General features: G+C 38.2%; 1 protein-coding gene across 1 annotated transcript in view; it reads right to left on the bottom strand.

Annotated features, from left to right (window-relative positions):
• The window catches only part of ANKRD31 (ankyrin repeat domain 31), a 152,459-nt gene that overhangs the window by 41,992 nt on the left and 94,417 nt on the right, over positions 1-16,050 (bottom strand). Inside the window, exons 18-19 of the mRNA XM_032848336.1 lie at positions 4,323-4,485; positions 2,348-2,463 (exon numbers count right to left, since the gene is read on the bottom strand). Coding sequence (XP_032704227.1) covers positions 2,348-2,463; positions 4,323-4,485 — 279 coding nt within the window. The remainder of the gene's footprint in view (positions 1-2,347; positions 2,464-4,322; positions 4,486-16,050) is intronic.

Raw genomic sequence — 16,050 nt, 5'->3', positions numbered from 1 at the left:
CCAGATGCATCTCTTTTATGAGAGAAGTAATCATGAAGTGGATGCTGGGACTAGACTGCCTGGATGTGAATTCTGGCTTCATCTTTTCCTAGCTGGGTGCCTCCATATGTTACTTGTCCTCAATTTGCCTGAATAGAGTAACATATGTAAAACGCTTCGGGCAGTGCCAGCAAAACATGAGAGCTCGTAAGTACTGCTTATTATTATAAAAAACCCCTATCATACATGAAACCTCTGACTAATCTAATTTATACAGATTTCTCCTTTCTCAGAATCAGTTAAGAATTTTGGTGGTGTATAATTTACCATTAATATATATAATGTCTTACACATTATATTTCTCTATCAAGAAAATAACATCTTACAGGGCAGGAGCAAAGCTTTTATATTTGTCACTGGTTTCCACACTGTTGGATGTATAGCTGGTGCTCAATAAACAAAAACTGATGGACTGACTCATATTACCTATCCTTTCATATATTCTTAATATATATTCATTTAAACAATGTGACAGTCCTCAAAACTTTCTAGAGTACACTGCTCTGAAATTTTACTTCGGTGCCTACAGGGACATGAAAAATGCACATAATAAAACCATCCAATTATGTGGAAAAGCAATCTCACTGCTATCATTTATGAAATGCATCAGAGCAGAACTATAAAACATAAATATGCAAAACAAACAAAATGAGATTTATCTCTTTTTACATTGAATGGCTATAAAAGCAAACTAAAGGTCTGCATCTGAGCCCTAGCTAAGCCTCTATCCACGGGTCAGCATAAAGAAAACGTTTTTTGGTGCTGATTTTCCTTTTTTGCTTTGCTCATATTGTGGATGCACTCAGTCTTGGCTACCACAGGCAATAACCTTCAACTCCACAGCAGCTTTTCCTTGAAACTTCCCACCCTGAAGGAGCCAGCATAACCTTCCCTCTAAGATCCCCCTTCTTAATCCTCCATTACTGCTTGTTTATCTTAAGAAACACCAAAAAAACCCAACCTGTGATCTGTCTTTGGAACAAGCAGCTTTAGACAGTTTATACTGTGCTTATGGGAAGCTTCACTCTAATTTTATTCCAAATTTCCTATTTTTTTTTAAAGATTTTATTTATTTATTTGACAGACAAAGACCACAAGTAGGCAGAAAGGCAGGCGGGTGGGGGGAGAGGGGGGGAAGCAGGCTCCCCACTGAGTGGAAAGCCGACTCGGGGCTTGATCCCAGGACCCTGAGATCATGACCCGAGCCAAAGGAAGAGGTTTAACCCACGGAGCCATCCAGGTGCCCCTCACAATGTCTTCTTTACAATGGTTAACAGAAAGCATGTAAGAGAAGTCTAATCAACATACATAGTCTTTTTTTTTTTTTTTTAAGATTTTATTTATTTATTTGACAGAGAGGGAGAGAGCACAAACAGGGGGTGCGCCAGGCAGAGGGAAGCAGGCTCCCTGCTGAGCGTGGAGCCCGATGTAAGGCTCAATCCCAGGACCCTGCGATCATGACCTGACCCAAAGGCAGATGCTTACCTGACTAAGCCATCCAGGTGCCCCTCAATATACATAGTCTTATTTAAAATAATATTTCATTGAGGATGCTATTTTCTCAAGAAGTTAGTTTCTAGTAATCTCTACATTTTTATCAAGTTACACATATCTATCTTAACAAGTAATATTTTTTATTGAGCAACTACTATGTTATTTTTGTATACACACACTTTAATACAAGGAGTTTCACATACAGCAAACACTATCATTATAACCCACGTGAGATTCCAGGTTGGCTAACCCCAGCTGCCTTTCTCTCCTCTGCCTGGGTTCAGGGTCTTTTCAACCTACTACGCGTCTTAGACTTTTTGTGGGAATGGGTGGGTGAAGACACACTGTGATAGCGGGAAAAGAAGTAAAGAACGCAACCTAGTTGTAAAGAATAGCAACTAATCCATATTCTGTATTCAAAGCAGATAAGTGAGTTAACTATACAACATATTTTCTTGGCTCATTAGCCATATTATTTTCTTGTGCAAAAATTACATTCGGGGTGCCTGTGTGGCTCAGTCATTAAGCATCTGCCTTTGGCTCAGGTTATGATCCCAGGGTCCTGGGACTGAGTTCTGCATTGAGCTCCCTGCTCTGTGGGAAGCCCTCTCCCTCTCCCTCTGCCTGTGCTTGTGTTCCCTCTCTCGCTGCTCTCTCTCTCTCTGTCAAATAAATAAATAAAATCTTAAAAAATATATATTTTCAACCTGTGTGTTCTTAAAATGTAAAGAGTACTGCCAATAGCCACTGGCTGGCTGGCCCAAAGAATGACATATTTCAAGCTGAAAAATGAAAGGATTTCAACTTCACTCACCACAGGATGGTTTTCTCTTGTTTTTTCTCTGTGTGAAAGAGAAGGTAGATCAACAGTTTTGCAGTCATCAGGAAAATACCGTTTAAGTCTTTTTGGTCGGACAGCAGGAATTTTGACTTTAAAAATTAAAATTAGAAAATACAATAATGTGAAATATTTAGCATCATTTTATCAAGTTTAATGGTTACAGAAATAGAATAAATTAAATCTACAATTACTATAATAATGTTGATCAGCATCTCATTATTTATTATTATTATTTTTAAATACTTTATTTATTTGACAGACACAGATGACAAGTAGGCAGAGTGGCAGGCAGAGAAAGAGGGGGAAGCAGGCTCCCTGCTGAGCAGAGAGCCCAACGCAGGGCTTGATCCCAGGACCCTGAGATCAAGACCAGAGCCAAAGGCAGAGGCTTTAACCCACTGAGCCACCCAGGCACCCCATTATCTATTATTATTATCAATTGAGTGATTACAGCTAACATTTACTGAATGCTGATCACACACTGGATGGCAAACTCTTTTCCTGAACCATCTTATTTAATCGTCATATGAGCCCTGTAAGATAGGTAGCTTACTCTGTCCATTTTACAGAAGAGGAGAATGAAGCTTAGAGGGATTCAGGAAGTTTCCTTAACGTTACACAGCTTTTACTGAAAACAGATCCGATTCCCAAATCCATGCTATTAATCAACTGTGTCTATGATTCATTGTCTCGGATCTTTTTCCCATTCTGGATTCCCTTTCTTCATATAACTACTGCACCCTACATCCCTCATCCTTTTAGGGTAACTGATCAAGGAAATGCCTACATAAGAAACAACAGACAAGTGTGAATAGATACAGCACTTCATAACACAGTGTCCAGTAATTTCAAATATGGCTATGGAGAGGAAAAGAGACATGGCTGGGACTCTATATGGTAGCAGGCAATGAAAAGATGAACCTTGTATCAGTCTTGATCTTGACCTACACATAATCTATCACACTAGTAAAATATGAGACAGTGATTATCCTTGGGTCTGACCAATCACATCAGTAACATGATTCCTCTCTTGAAAATCAACAACTGGTAAAGATAGTGGTAGGCCGGGAGAAGAGGGTATGACAGGGGTTCTCTCTTTCCAATTACTCTGCCTCATAGAAAGGGCAGAGATATGTTCCTGGGTTTCTCAAATAAGTCAAGGCTCAAGCAGGACAGAAAAGGAAGAAAAAATCACTCTTCTCAATACTTAATAAACTGCATTTAACTGTTTGTTTTCTGGTTGTTCTCCCCACAAGACTGTAAGTTTCTCATAGGCAAGTACTCTATTTGCTTGGCAGGTACTTAACAAATATATGTTTTCAAATTAGTGTTCACTACATGCCTATTTCTTACAGATAATACATTACATCATTTAAATGCAAACTATTTCTTAAAAATGGTTGATAAAATTTTGCTTCACTGTAAATTCCCTTAAATATTTTTTACACTATATTTACACATACACACATGCATACAAGTATATTTGCTTAACAAATTCATACTCTAGCATTAGGACATTAGAGTACTGAAAAATTGGCATTGGTCCCTTTCACATGACTCACTACGAATTCTGAAGTAACGGAATCTTAGTTGCAAAGACTTTAGTATAATGCCAACCTTTTCCAACCCCCCTACCAATAAGTCAACAGGTGTGGCTTCAGTTATATCTTTATCTCAGACCCAATGTTAGAGATTAATGATTGTTTAACGAATAATATGGATTCCATTTCAACATGTAATGCCAATCCAACAGGATCATATGGTATATAAATTAAACCAATTTGGAAATGCTAATTTCTAAAAATAAATAATTTTTAAATGCTTCTCAAGAGTTTAATAAACATACAAAACATCTACCCCAGTTATGTAACAATTTACACTAGAAATCTGAAGATTTTTCTAAGCAGAGGTATACACTTATCTAAAATAGCAATACTGACATACATACCAGTGGCTATAACATTACTTTCATCGCTATTATCAGTCTCAATTGCACCGTAAGATTTCAGCAGCTCTTTCATTTTTTCATCATCTGCTTCATCCAAAGCAGTCTTCTGCTTTTGATTCCTTTGATTTGGGTTTGCTCCATGTTGTAGTAGAATCTCAGCTGCCTAGAAGATATTTTTTCAAAGTTATTTCTATAGACACAGAAGATCAGTAATTTCTGCTTTCATTGCGCTACCACTATTAAAAGTTATCAAAGTATTAAAAGTTATCAAAAGAAGTTTCAAACCCTGGCCAAGAAAATTTTTGATTAAAATTTGATATGAAAGCTATAAACTGCTCCATGGATTTGGCCTGATCTGTCCCCCAACCCCTCCAGGAGGATGAAAACATAATGACAAGAAAGTACCAGATATGCTGCCTTCATTGCAATCAAGAAGTAAGCATAGGCAGAATGACATGCAACACAGACTCTAACAGAGTCCTTTGTCTCTTCCTCCAAACTGCATTTCTGTATTTTAGGTATGTTACTTATTCAAGAAGTTTAATGAGCTAGCTTGAAAAATCCAATGTCCCTTCTAATGTTTGTGCAAATCTGTCATGTGTCCTAAATAAGTGACTTATATGAAAGGAGGCAAAAGGAAACAGAAATAATCTACTCCAACCCCATCACCTTACAGAAGAGGAAACTGAGGTCATAGAGGTTGTGACATTGACTGGGGAGCAGTTTCTAATACAAATAAGGTTTCTCTGAGTAACTCAAAGCTGTTGTATATTAGAAGTTTATAAATGATCAAAGTTAAAGATGTTATTAATTAACTTATGGTATAAGTCAACTAGTGAAAAAAAGCCAATGATTCCATCTGGGTGAGGCAAGCAAGTAACTCAATAACTGAAAAACCTGATTGGGAAAAGATGGTCAGGATCTTGTTTAAAATAGAGATATACTTGGGGCGCCCGGGTGGCTCAGCGGGTTAAGCCTCTGCCTTTGGCTCGGGTCATGATCTCAGGATCCTGGAATCTAGCCCCGCATCAGGTTCTCTGCTCAGCAGGGAGCCTGCTTCCCCCCCCCCCCATCTCTCTCTGCCTGCCTCTCTGCCTACTTGTGATCTCTGTCAAATAAATAAATAAAATCTTTAAAAAAAAATAGAGATATGGTCTGTGTTAGTGACTTATCTCTTTCTCCTTATGTCCAGGTATGGAGAAGCAGAGAATTTAGGAGCATATGGGCCAGTGAAGATGATAAGGATAGCCCCTCATTTGTTCCATCAGCCCGGAGTCAGCACAGCATAAAAGAAAACACACTTGTTTTAAAGTCAAGTATACAAAACTCACTCCCCTAACCTATTAGCTATATCCTTGGGCAAGTTATTTACCATTTAAACCTCATTTTTATCATCTATGAGAACTAAATGTGAGCCCTTGTCAAATACCTTGTACATAGTGGATTCTTAATGAAAGTAGTCCCCTAAACCCTTTTTTTCTTTAGAAGAGTGAAAAGACCAACTGAGGTAATGAGAGACCGTAGATAATAAATAGCATATGAAAAAAAGTCTGCTGCAAAGATATTTGATGAAAACTTAGTGAAGTCTGAGTAAAGGTATTTTGTTTTGCTTTTAAAAGATGGGGTGAGCACTACCTCTTATCCAGTGGTTTCTAAGTCTGAGTGATCAGTAAAGTCACCTGTGGAATTACTTAAAAATATAGATTCCTTACACCCTCTTTCCACTGCTCTATATGGAGTCAGGAGAAAGCTGGGTTTTTTGTTTGTTTGTTAACAAGGGAAGCTTTTCTAGACTTAAAAATCATGTCACATTACTAATGACTATTCTGCATGTTAAGACGAGGTCTTCCTCTAATGTATTAACATGGATTCATTCAACTTTTGTTTTGGAAGACACAGAACTCAGCTCAGAGGGAATGGGACCCTGAACAGCTTTGTTTCAATAACACTCATTAGCAGGAAAAAGCCAAAAAAGCCTAAGAGAACAGCAAATGGGCCATAAAGGCACTAAACAGAAAAGGCTAAAGCTATAGTTGGGAGAGAGTTCCAGGTCATACAATGGGGTAGACCTGAGGAACAAAGATCTTGACAAAAATAAGGTGAACAAGAAGTAGGCCCCTTGCCTGATTTTTCTTTTTTTTTAAAGTCAGCTTTGCTGGAGTAATCACTACTATAACCATGGCTTAGAAACATTCCATGATTAAAAAAAAAATTCATTATGCCTTGCTAACAGTCAATCCCTACCCACCTCTCTTTGGCCCTTGGCACTCAGTAATCTGCTGCAACCACTATAATATTTGCCTTTTGTCTAATTTCATATGAATGGAATCATATAGGATAAAGTCTTCTTATATCTGTCTTCTTTAAATTAGCATAATGTTTTTGAGATTCATCCATACTGCTGTGTGTATCAACAGTTTGATCTGGCAACCTGCTAGCTGGTAAGAGAACAGTGTAATAACAGTGACTAGAATTTATACCTACTCTTCCATGCATGTAGAGAACAAGAACAGTTGTAATAAAGGTATTTCTAGGGTCGCTTAGGTGGATCATTTGGTTGAGCATCTATCTGACTCTTGATTTCAGTTCAGGTCATGATCTCAGGGTCATGGGATTGAGCCCTGCATCAGCCTCTGTGCTCAACGTGGAGTCTGCATGTCCCTCTCCCTCTGTTCCCTGGCCACCCACCCCCAAATAAATAAATAAATAAATAATATCTTAAAAATCTAAGAATGCTACTTGCAAGGTATGATGAGAACATTATTGATATGCGTTTGTTTATACATTCATCAATTGATGGACATTTGGGTTGTTTCTACTTTTTGGTTATTTGGAAAAGAGTGCTCTGAATAATCACATACAAATTTTTGTGTGAATATGTTTTTAATTCTCTTGGCTATATACCTAAGAGTGGAATTTGCTCCATCTTATGGCAACTCTATGTTTAACTTTTGAAGGAACTTCCAGAGTGTTTTCTATAGCAGCAGTACCATTTTACATTACTGCCAGCAATGTATGACAGTTTCAACTTTATCACATCTTTGCCTACATGACTTTTATTTTTGAAAAAATATTTTGCTGGGTATACAATTCTAGATTGACAAGTTTATTTCTCCAACATTTTTTAAAGATGTTGCTCCTTTGTCCAATGGCTTACAAATTTTTTCCCTTTATTTATTAACATATAATGTATTATTTGCCCTAGGGGTACAGGTCTATGAATCATCAGGCTTACACATTTCATAGCACTCACTATAGCACATATCCTCCCCAATGTCCATAATCCAGCCACCCTCTCTCTACCCTCCCACCCCCCAGCAACCTCCAGTTTGTTTCATGAGATTTAGACTCTCTTATGGTTTGTCTCCCTCTTGATCCCATCTGGTTTCATTTTTTCCTTCCTTACCCCCCCATAATCCCCCACCCCACCTCTCAAATTCCTCATATCAGAGAGATCATATGATAATTGTCTTTCTCTGACTGACTTATTTCACTCAGCATAATGCCCTCTATTTCCATCCACATCATTGCAAATGGCAAGATTTCTTTTGATAGGTACATAGTATTCCATTGTATATATATATACCACATCTTCTTTATCCATTCATCTGTTGATGGACATCTAGGTTTTTTCCATAGTTTGGCTATTGTGGACATTGCTGCTATAAACATTCAGGTGCACGTGCCCCTTCGGATCCCTACATTTGTGTCTTTAGACCCAGTAATTGCAATTACCCAGTATTGCAATTGCTGGGTTGTAGGGAAGCTCTATTTTCAACTTTTTGAGAAACCTCCATACTGTTTTCCAGAGTGGCTGCACAAGCTTGCATTCCCACCAATAGTGTAGGAGTGTTCCCCTTTCTCTGCATCATCACCAACATCTGTTGTTTCCTGATTTGTTAATTTTAGCCATTCTGACTGGTTTGAGGTGGTATCGCATTGTGGTTTTGATTTGTATTCCCTGATGCCGAGTGATGTGGAACACTTTTTCATGTGTCTGTTGGCCATTTGGATGTCTTCTTTGCAGAAATGTCTGTTCATGTCTTCTGCTCATTTCTTGATTGGATTATTTGTTCTTTGGGAGTTGAGTTTGGTAAGTTCTTTATAGATTTTGGATACTAGCCCTTTATCTGATATGTCATTTGCAAATATCTTCTCCCATTCTGTTGGCTTTCTTTTGGTTTTGTTGACTATTTCCTTTGCTGTGCAAAAGCTTTTGATCTTGATGAAGTCCCAGTAGTTCATTTTTGCCCTTGTTCCCTTGCCTTTGATGATGTTTCTAGAAATAAGTTGCTGCGGCTGAGGTCAAGAGGTTGATGCCTGTGTTCTCCTCAAGGATTTGGATGGATTCCTGTCTCACATTGAAGTCTTTCATCCATTTTGAGCCCATTTTTGTGTGTGGTGTCAGGAAATGGTCCAGTTTCACTCTTCTGCATGTGGCTGTCCAATTTTCCCAACACCATTTGTTAAAGAGACTGTCTTTTTTCCATTGGACATTCTTTCCTGCTTTGTTAAAGATTAGTTGACCACAGAGTTGAAGGTCTATTTCTGGGCTCTCTATTCTGTTCCATTGATCTATATGTCTGTTTTTGTGACAGTACCATACTATCTTGATGATGACAACTTTGTAACAGAGCTTGAAATCTGGAATTGTGATGACACCAACTTTGGCTTTCTTTTTCAACATTCCTTTGGCTATTCAGGGTCTTTTCTGGTTCCATACAAATTTTAGGATTATTTGTTCTATTTCTTTGGAAAAAAAAAATGGATGGTATTTTGATAGGGATTGTGTTTTGGATTGCTTTAGTTAGCACAGACATTTTCACAACATTTGTTCTTCCAATCCAAGAGCATGGAATGTTTTTCCATTTCTTTGTGTCTTCCTCAATTTCTTTCATAAGTATAGTTTTCTGAGTACAGATTCTTTGCCTCTTTGGTTAGGTTTATTCCTAGGTATCTTATGGTTTTGGGTGCAGTTTGCAATGGGATCGAATCCTTAATTTCTCTTTCTTCTGTCTTGGCGTTGTTGTATAGAAATGCAACTGATTTCTGTGCATTGATTTTAGGCTTGCAAAATTTTTGATGAGAAGTTGCCTGCCCCTCTTTTATTTGTTCCTGTATACAATGACATTTCAAAACTTTGTTTTAAAGATTTTCCCCACATAAATCAAAACCACAATGAGATATCACCTCACAACAGTCAGAATGGCTAAAATTAACAAGTCAGGAAACAACAAATGTTGGTGAGGATGTGGAGAAAGGGGAGTTCTCTTCCACTGTTGGTGGGAATGCAAGCTGGTGCAGGCACTCTGGAAAACAGTATGGACGTTCCTCAAGATGTTAAAAATAGAGCTACCTTATGACCCTGTAATTGTACTACCAAGTATTTACCAAAAAGATACAAATTTGGTGATCCAAAGAGGCACCTGCACCCCAATGTTCACAGAAGCAATGTCCACAATAGTCAAACTGGGGAAGAGCTGAGATCTCCATCAACAGATGAATGAATAAGGATGTGGCATATATACATGATGGAATACTATGCAGCCATCAGAAAGGATGAGTACTTACATTTACATTGACATGGATGGAACTGGAGGGTATTATGCTGAGCAAAGTAAGTCAATCAGGGGAAGATAATTAGCAAATGGTTTCAATGGTTTCACACATATGTGGAATATAAGAAACAGCACAGAAGACCACAGGGGAAGGGAGAGAAAACTGAATAGGAAATCATCAGAGAGGGAGAAAAACCGTAAGAAACTCTTAATCATAGGAAACAAACTGAGGGTTGCTGGAGGGGAGGTGGGTAGGGGAAGGGGTAACTGGGTGATGGGCATTAAGGAGGGTATGTGATGGAATGAGCACTGGGTGTTATACACAACTGATAAATTACTGAATACTACATCTGAAACTAATGGTGTAAATTTTGTGTACTTTGTTAGCTAGTTGAACCTAAATAAAAAAAAATAGTGGCATGTACATTTTAACAATGTTAATTCTTCCAGTTCTTGAGCATGGTATATCTTTCATTATGTATCTTTATTTTCATTGCAATGATCATTTATTAATGCTTAGAAGTATATTTTTCTTTTAGGACACATGATGACTTGATTGGTGGCATCAGTTAATTATCTCCCTTTATTGTACTATTTTATTTTATTATACTATGTTGATAGTGATATTTTATTTTATGAGAATAAAAATAAATAAATAAATAAATAAATAAATATTTTCCCCCCTTTTACTGATTCTCAGCAATTTGGTTATGGTACGTGTTGCTACAGTTTTCTTCATTTTTCTTTTACTGGAGGGCTGGTGAGATTTTTGGTTCTGGGGGTTCACAGTTTCCATCAAATTTGGTTAATTTTGGTTTTTATTCCCCAAATTTTTTTCTATCCCTCCTTTTTGGGGATTAAGCCTGCATGTATATTACATAACTTGAGATTACCCTACAGATACTGAGGGTTTCTTATTTTGTCTTTGTTTTCTCACTTTTTTTCTTTATTTTGGATAATTTCTAATGCTTTATCTTCAAATCCACTGCACTTACTTTTCAGTATTTAATATGCCATTAACTAACCCATTTGGTGAATATCTCACTTCACATGTTTTATTTTAATCTCTAATAGTTTGAGTCTTATTTATAATTTCCATTTCTCTTCCCATCATCTAATCTTTTTGTTTTCCTCCACCTCCTTGAACATAAGAGAGTGTATCAGTTTCCTATTATTGCATAACAAATTATTACAAATGTGATAGCTTAAAATAATATAAATTTCTTATCTCACAGGTTTTCTGTAGGTCAGAAATCTGAGCATGGTGTGGCTACGTTGTCAGCTCAGAGTCTTCACCAGGCTGAAATCAAAGTGTCCGCACAGACTGATTATCACCTAAAGTTTAGGGTCCTTTTCTAAGCTCCCTAGTTTTTGGCATAATTCATTTCCTTGAAAGTTTATAAGGTTCTTGTAATCTTGTTGGCTGTGGGGTGGGGACTGCTCTCAGCTCCTTCAAAACTTCTGCAGTTCTTTGCCATATGGCTCTCTCTTCTTTTAAAAGATTCACTTCATTAGGTTGGGCTCACCCACACTTGAAAGGAGGGTATTATACATAGTGTGTATAGGTCACTGAGTAAGAATCTTGAGGACCATTTTAGAATGCTGCCTACCATGTGGAGTATATAGTTATATTTGTTTAACATAGTTTTCTGCTAATTCTGTTATCTGTGCCATTTCTGGGTCTCTTCTGAATGATCTTTTTTTGTTTTTTTTTTCTCCTGCTTATGGATAATACTTTGTACTTTTTTATTTAAAAAATTTTGGACTGGTTGATAGATACTGTGATTTTTATATTGCTTAGTGCTGAATTTCATTATACTCCTTCAGATGTTGTTGGGCTTTGTTCTGGGACATGTTTCGGTTACTGGAATTAGTATGATCTTTTTGGTATTTTCTTTAAAATTTTAAGGTTAGTTCAGAGAACCTTTTTGTACCAATTTAACTCAACTATGCAAGAAATACCCTCTACTTGATGCTTCCATGTTTTAAGAGTTCCTGCCATTTTGGCTGGTGGAAACATAAACTACTCAGCCCTCTATAAACTCCAGCAATGGTTCTGCCCATCCTTCCCATTGGCTCTTTGCCTAATCTTACATAGTTTTCTTGAATGTATTTGTATATCAGTCAAAGAAACAAGGGGATTTTCCTTCAAATTTCTAGAAAGTTCTCTTTATGCAGATCCTTTCTCTCTGGTATTTTGCCCCATAAATTCTACCTGTTGGAGGCTTTTAAACTCCAAATTCTGTCTTCTGAACTTGAGGCCACAGGGCTGTTTGTTTTCTCTCTTTCTGTGCTTGTCTGGAAACTCCCTCTAGTCCATATGGTAAGGCAACCACAAGATTTATTTCATTTGCTTCCCTTCCCTCAGGGACTGCTGCCCTGTGCTGCATTTTGCACAACTGGTTCAAAACTGCTATTTTACGTATTTTGTTCATCTTTCAAGTTGTTAAGATGGGAGGGTATATCTTGTCCTTTCTATTCTTTCTTGTGTAAAAGTGGATGTCTATCCCTGCCTACTTTTTATCTTTTGCCCTATCTTTTCCTCTCACTCTCCTTTTCCTTATCTTTTAATCCTCTTCGTTTTACAAAATACATGACCATTTTGGAAAATAACTTAAAACAGAAATTAAGATTTAAAAAGAAGTTAAGAGGGGAGGAGTCAAGATGGCGGAGAAGTAGCAGGCTGAGACTACTTCAGGTAGCGGGAGATCAGCTAGATAGCTTATCTAAAGATTACAAACACCTACAAATCCAACGGGAGATCAAAGAGAAGAAGAACAGCAATTCCAGAAACAGAAAATCAACCACTTTCTGAAAGGTAGGACTGGCGGAGAAGTGAATCCAAAGCAACGGGAAGATAGACCGCAGGGGGAGGGGCCGGCTCCTGGCAAGTGGCGGAGCAACGGAGCACAAAATCAGGACTTTTAAAAGTCTGTTCCGATGAGGGACATCGCTCCAGAGGCTTAACCGGGGTGAAGCCCATGCGGGGTCAGCGTGGCCTCAGGTCCCACGGGGTCACAGAAGTATCGGGGGTGTCTGAGTGTCGCAGAGCTTGCAAGTATTAGAACGGGGAAGCCGGCTACAGAGACAGAGCCGAGGAGTGAGCTCTAAGCTCGGGGTTTCCTTGAACCGGTCACAGGCTCGGTCAGCTCGGAGCGCAGCCAGAGACAGGGTGATGGGAGTAATTGGGCGCTGTTCTCTGAGGGTGCGCTGAGGAGTAGGGCCCCGGGCTCTCGGCTCCTTGGGGCCGGAGACTGGGAGGCTGCCATCTTCATTCCCGTCCTCCGGAACTCTACGGAAAGCGCTTAGGGAACAAAATCTCCCGAAAGCAAACCCGAGCGGATTACTCAGCCCGGCCCCTGGAAAGGGTGGTGCAACTCCGCCTGGGGCAAAGACACTTGAGAATCACTACAACAGGCCCCTCCCCCAGAAGATCAACAAGAAACCCAGCCAGGACCAAGTTCACCTACCAAGGAGTGCAGTTTCAATACCAAGGAGAGCAGTGGAATTCCAGAGGAGGAGAAAGCAAAGCACGGAACTCATGGCTTTCTCCCCATGATTCTTTAGCCTTGCAGTTAATTTAATTTTTTTTTCCTTTTTCAATTTTTTTTCTCTTCTTCTGCTAAATTTTTTTTAACTTTTACTCTTTTCTTTTTTAACGTTTTTAAACTAGTTTATCTAATATATATATTTTTCCTTTTTATATTTTTTCTTTATTGGTTTTCTTTTTTTAATTGTTTCTTTCTTTTTTTTTTTTCTTTCTGAACCTTTTTATCCCCTTTCTCCCCCCTCACAATTTGGGATCTCTTCTGATTTGGCTAAAGCATATTTTCCTGGGGTTGTTGCCACCCTTTTAGTATTTTACTTGCTCCTTCATATACTCTTATCTGGACAAAATGACAAGGTGGAAAAATTCACCAAAAAAAATGCACAAGAGGCAGTACCGAAGGCTAGGGACCTAATCAATACAGATATTGGTAATATGTCAGATCTAGAGTTCAGAATGATGATTCTCAAGGTTCTAGCCGGGCTCGAAAAAGGCATGGAAAATATTAGAGAAACCCTCTCGTGAGATATAAAAGCCCTTTCTGGAGAAATGAAAGAACTAAAATCTAACCAAGTTGAAATCAAAAAAGCTATTAATGAGGTGCAATCAAAAATGGAGGCTCTCACTGCTAGGATAAATGAGGCAGAAGAAAGAATTAGCGATATAGAAGACCAAATGACAGAGAATAAAGAAGCTGAGCAAAAGAGGGACAAACAGCTCCTGGACCACGAGGGGAGAATTCGAGAGATAAGTGACACCATAAGACGAACATTAGAATAATTGGGATTCCAGAAGAAGAAGAAAGAGAGAGGGGAGCAGAAGGTATATTGGAGAGAATTATTGGAGAGAATTTCCCCAATATGGCAAAGGGAACAAGCATCAAAATCCAGGAGGTTCAGAGAACCCCCCTCAAAATCAGTAAGAATAGGTCCACACCCTGTCACCTAATAGTAATATTTACAAGTCTTAGTGACAAAGAGAAAATCCTGAAAGCAGCCCGGGAAAAGAAGTCTGTAACATACAATGGTAAAAATTTAGATTGACAGCAGACTTATCCACAGAGACCTGGCAGGCCAGAAAGAGCTGGCATGATATATTCAGAGCACTAAACGAGAAAAACATGCAGCCAAGAATACTATAATCAGCTAGGCTATCATTGAAAATAGAAGGAGAGATTAAAAGCTTCCAGGACAAACAAAAACTGAAAGAATTTGCAAACACCAAGCCAGCTCTACAGGAAATATTGAAAGGGGTCCTCTAAGCAAAGAGAGACCCTAAAAGTAGTAGATCAGAAAGGAACAGAAACAATATACAATAACAGTCACCTTACAGGCAATACAATGGCACTAAATTCATATCTCTCAATAGTTACCCTGAATGTTAATGGGCTAAATGCCCCAATCAAAAGACACAGGGTATCAGAATGGATAAAAAAACAAAACCCATCTATATGTTGCCTACAAGAAACTCATTTTAAACCCGAAGACACCACCAGATTTAAAGTGAGGGGGTGGAAAAGAATTTACCAAGCTAATGGACATCAGAAGAAAGCAGGAGTGGCAATCCTTATATCAGATCAATTAGATTTTAAGCCAAAGACTATAGTAAGAGATGAGGAAGGACACTATATCATACTCAAAGGATCTGTCCAACAAGAAGATCTAACAATTTTAAATATCTATGCCCCTAATGTGGGAGCAGCCAACTATATAAACCAATTAATAACAAAATCAAAGAAACACATCAATAATAATACAGTAATAGTAGAGGACTTTAACACTCCCCTCACTGAAATGGACAGATCATCTAAGCAAAAGATCAACAAGGAAATAAAGGCCTTAAATGACACACTGGACCAGATGGACATCACAGATCTATTCAGAACATTTCATCCCAAAGCAAAAGAATACACATTCTTCTCTAGTGCCCATGGAACATTCTCCAGAATAGATCACATCCTCGGTCCTAAATCAGGTCTCAACCAGTATCAAAAGATTGGGATCATTCCCTGCATATTTTCAGACCACAATGCTCTGAAGCTAGAACTCAATCACAAGAGGAAATTTGCAAAGAACCCAAATACATGGAGACTAAACAGCACCCTTCCAAAGAATGAATGGGTCAACCAGGAAATTAAAGAAGAATTGAAAAAATTCATGGAAACAAATGATAATGAAAACACAACGGTTCAAAATCTGTGGGACACAACAAAGGCAGTCCTGAGAGGAAAATATATAGAGGTACAAGCCTTTCTCAAGAAACAAGAAAGGTCTCAGGTACACAACCTAACCCTACACCTAAAGGAGCTGGAGAAAGAACAAGAAAGAAACCCTAAACCCAGCAGGAGAAGAGAAATCATAAAGATCAGAGCAGAAATCAATGAAATAGAAACCAAAAAACAATAGAACAAATCAACGAAAGTAGGAGCTGGTTCTTTGAAAGAATTAATAAGATTGATAAACCCCTGCCCAGACTTCTCAAAAAGAAAAGAGAAAGGACCCAAATCAATAAAATCATGAATGAAAGAGGAGAGATCACAACTAACACCAAAGAAATACAGACAACTATAAGAACATACTATGAGCAACTCTACGCCAACAAATTTGACAATCTGGAAGAAATG

Source organism: Lontra canadensis, unplaced genomic scaffold, assembly GCF_010015895.1.
Source record: "Lontra canadensis isolate GAN:19392208 unplaced genomic scaffold, GSC_riverotter_1.0 scaffold4, whole genome shotgun sequence".
Classification (NCBI taxonomy): Eukaryota; Metazoa; Chordata; class Mammalia; order Carnivora; family Mustelidae; genus Lontra; species Lontra canadensis.
Note: the sequence above shows the minus strand (reverse complement) of the source record. Positions and strands in the feature narration are given on the sequence as shown.